The sequence below is a fragment of the Pan paniscus genome, chromosome 8 (assembly GCF_029289425.2).
Source record: "Pan paniscus chromosome 8, NHGRI_mPanPan1-v2.0_pri, whole genome shotgun sequence".
In the NCBI taxonomy this organism is placed as follows: domain Eukaryota; kingdom Metazoa; phylum Chordata; class Mammalia; order Primates; family Hominidae; genus Pan; species Pan paniscus.
Window position 1 is genome coordinate 81,719,101 of NC_073257.2, and position 3,399 is coordinate 81,722,499.

Below are 3,399 nucleotides of genomic sequence, written 5' to 3' on the forward strand. Positions count from 1 at the left end.
AGTTGTCCTAGTTGGAGGCTTGTCTTTCTTCTAAACCACTCTTTGAAATAAGAGGAGTCATTGCCCTATATAGAAAAAAGGGAGTTGGACCAATAATTACTTAGAAGACTTCCAGCTCTCCAAACCCAATCTGCCCTGGCTCTAGCCCAGACCTCCAGAAAGAGTGTCTTCCCTCTCCTTGGACAGAGGTGCTCTTCCTCAGCTGTAGTGACTGTGGCCCTCCTCTCCCCAACACACAATGGAGTCATCTTGCCAAGGCTTCTTGAAGGTCCATTTTTTTTTTTATTGGCTTAAAATCTCATCCAGCAATCCCTAAATAATCTAATATACAAAATATAGACTTTTCCCTGCTGTGAAATCTCGTTAATAAATACGAATGTGTAAAACAGGGGAGGGGCCATATAATTTACTGTACCAAAATTGATTTCAAAAGGCATCATATAATTTACAAACAGATTAAAAAAAAAAAAGATGCGCGGTGCTCCAGGCACCTGCAGCGCAGCTCACGTTTCAGGCGCAATCCGCAGGGAGGCTGAGGAGGTGCTCCCTGGCCGGGCTAGCGCTTTCCCAGTTCACAGCCTGGTCTTCCGCCCCGGGAGGGCAATGGCTCCGAAAAGTGCACGAGGAGAAGGCAGAGGGTCGCCTTCGTGGCTTTAAGGCAGAGTGAGGCGCCCTGAAATCCCGGACCTGATTGGGAGTAGAGCAGATCGGCAGCGTCTTTGGAGCAAGGCAAGGGGAGTAAGCGCTGAGAGACCAAACATTGGATTGAATCACATTGGAGGAGGGGTGGTAAGAGACTGAGAGGCAGACAGACTTGAGTGAGGGTAGGGCGACCCAAGACGGTGGGCGGCTCCGGCCGGGTAGTGCTACCATTCTAGTATTCTTTGAATGAGATTATGGGGTGGTGGCAGGGAGGAGGCCTAAAACGAGCGCACTTTACAATGCCCACTTCGCGCGGGCAGCAGCAAGGGTTGCGTGCGTTGGCGCGGCTCGGAGGGCCGGGGAATGAACCCAGCCTGCCGCCCCCGTGGAGGCCTGGGCCGACCAGGGGTCAGCCAGGGAGAAGCAGAAGGAACAAGTGCTTTTGAGGGCCGCCGCCGTCGGCCACCCTCTACGGCTCCCGGCTCCCTCCCTCTCCCTTACCCTTAGCACCCACAGCCCAGCGACAGGCAGGTCCTTTCACAGAAAATCTGAGAAAGCCAGAGTGCCTGGGCTCAAGCAGGCGGAAGAGGTGGCTCCCAGCAGCCCGGGTCGCTCCTCCAGCGACGCGGCGGGACTCAGGCTGCCAGCCTGGGAGACTGGGGAGTAGAGGGACCCCCAGTCCCCGGGGGAACCGCCTGGGCTGCCCAGCTCCCCGCAGTGCGGCGCCGGCGACTCCAGCGCGTACAAGCTGTGGTCCGCTATGCGCAGCGTTTGAGTCAGCGCCCAGATGTAGTTGTGGGCGAAGCGCAGCGTCTCGATCTTGGTGAGCTTCGCGTCGTCTGGGAAGGTGGGCAGGACACCGCGCAGGGCGTCCAGTGCCGAGTTGAGGTTGTGCATTCGATTGCGCTCGCGGTCGTTGGCCTTCTTTCGCCGACTCCGTCGCTGCTTGCTCAGTGCCAACTCGCTCTTAGGCCGGCTGCGCCCCCCGCGCCGTGCCCGGAGCTTCCTCGGGGCCCCTCGGCAGCCACCCTCTTCCGCCTCCGCGCAGTTCCCCCGTGTGCGAGTGGGGCTGGGCGGGGCGGACGTGGGGCAGGTCACTTCGTCTTCCGAGGCTCTGGGGAAGGACCGCTCCGTCTCACGGGTCACTTGGACAGTGGGCGCACCCGAGGGTTGAGGCGTCATCCTACGGCGGGGTCAGAGGGAAGGGTAAGTTTGAGTCCGTCACTGGGCGCAGTCCGCGATTCCGAGGCTAGGTGGGAAAAAACAAAAACAGCCATCCTCCCAGCCCCCGCTGGGTCAGAGGATCCCTCTTTCCCCTGCCCGTCCCTCGGAGGCCTCCAAATATTACCTTTCTACCGGCGCAAAAGAATAGAGAGCGATGAGCAGCGAGGGCCGTGGGGAGCTCAGTGGGCTTCTGGTCGCCAAGTTCAGCTGAGCTGCAGGCGCCCCCGCCTGGGAGTTGCCCCAGCCCCAAAGGAGAAAAGAAGAGAGAATGGGGTCCGGGGCCTCTGTCACGCTCTCTCTCGAGGCGCGGCGGTGAGACCGCGGGGATTTCCTGAGCAGCAAGTCGTGTGCCCCTTGGCACGCTTTATCTGCTTCGCCCGGGCCAGGAGCGTGCCTGCCCGGCTGCTGCCCGCGCCACCGGCCAATCAGCGCCGGGGCCCTGGGGCCGCGCCACGCGAGCCCGCTCCTCCCCCGCAGGGCACAGCTGGATTCCGGACAAAGGGCCGGGGTCGGGGGAGGGGAGCGCCGCTCTGTTTGCTCTCTCGAGGGCGGGCTGGGTCCCAGCAACTCTCGGTTCCTCAAAGAGCCTCGCCCAGTGAGAAGAGCCTCGTGTGGCTCTCGTCAGACCACCTCAGACGGCTTTGCTCCTAGCCTATCTTTCCTTAGCATCTGTCCTGGAGGGGACTTTGATGCCTTTAGGGTACAATGCCCGCACGTTACACATGGGGAAATTTAGGCTCAGTGAGGGAGGTGGCTTGTCTGAAATCGCACAGGAAGATAGTGGCAAAGACAACCACGAGCTCATTGTCCTGACTAGCAGCCTGGAGAAGGGTCCAGGAATTCTAAAGGACGCCCTGCTCTCCTGGTGTTTCACTGCCTCTCTTCATCCTGGAAGACAGGGGACATCACTGAGAGAGATCCTGCCTATGTCCCTTCCATTCGCAGACCTTTTGGGGGTGTCCGAGCCTCTGCCACACCCTGAGATGCTACCTCACACTCCCCAGAGGCGCTTAGAACCCCACCCCCATAGATCCCACTCCAGAGGCAGGGGTTGGCTGTGCGGGGACCCCTCAAGCGGACATTCCATTACTACAAGCCTACTACAGCTTGTAGATAGTATCCCAGCGTTCTGGCCAGGAACCGTGACAGGAAGAGTTCTGGGAAGTGTGAGGAGGGGAGGAAGGAAACAGGAGTTCACAGTGAGTTCTTGCGTCTTTTTTTTTTAAACGAACAAACGAAACCAAAAAACGGTCTCCTTCTGTCGCCCAGGCTGGACTGCAGTGGTGCAATCACAGCTCACTGCAGCCTTGATCTCCTGGGCTCAAGCTATCCTCCCACTTCACCCTTCCCAGTAGCTGAGACTACAGGCATGCGCCACTGTGCCCGGCTAATTTATTTTTATTTTTATTTTGTATGGGGCGAGGGGCGGTCTTGCTTTATTGCCCAGGATGGTCTCGAACTTCTGGGCTCAAGCGTTCCTTTCACTTCAGTCTCCCAAGGCGCTGGGAAGCAGAGCTGCTGTGCCCCTCCCCC

General features: G+C 58.7%; 1 protein-coding gene across 1 annotated transcript; it reads right to left on the reverse strand.

The window, feature by feature from the left end:
* Nucleotides 1–1,179: 1,179 nt before the first annotated feature.
* On the reverse strand, nt 1,180–2,203 carry NEUROG3 (neurogenin 3). The gene has a single exon (XM_055092328.2). The coding sequence runs from the start codon at nt 1,822–1,824 to the stop codon at nt 1,180–1,182; it is 645 nt and encodes a 214-aa protein (XP_054948303.1). The 5' UTR covers nt 1,825–2,203.
* Between the last annotated feature and the right edge of the window lie 1,196 nt (nt 2,204–3,399).

Bases quoted from the DNA above. Each gene is read 5' to 3' on its own strand.
- NEUROG3 (XM_055092328.2), bottom strand. From the start codon at position 1,824: ATGACGCCTCAACCCTCGGGTGCGCCCACTGTCCAAGTGACCCGTGAG.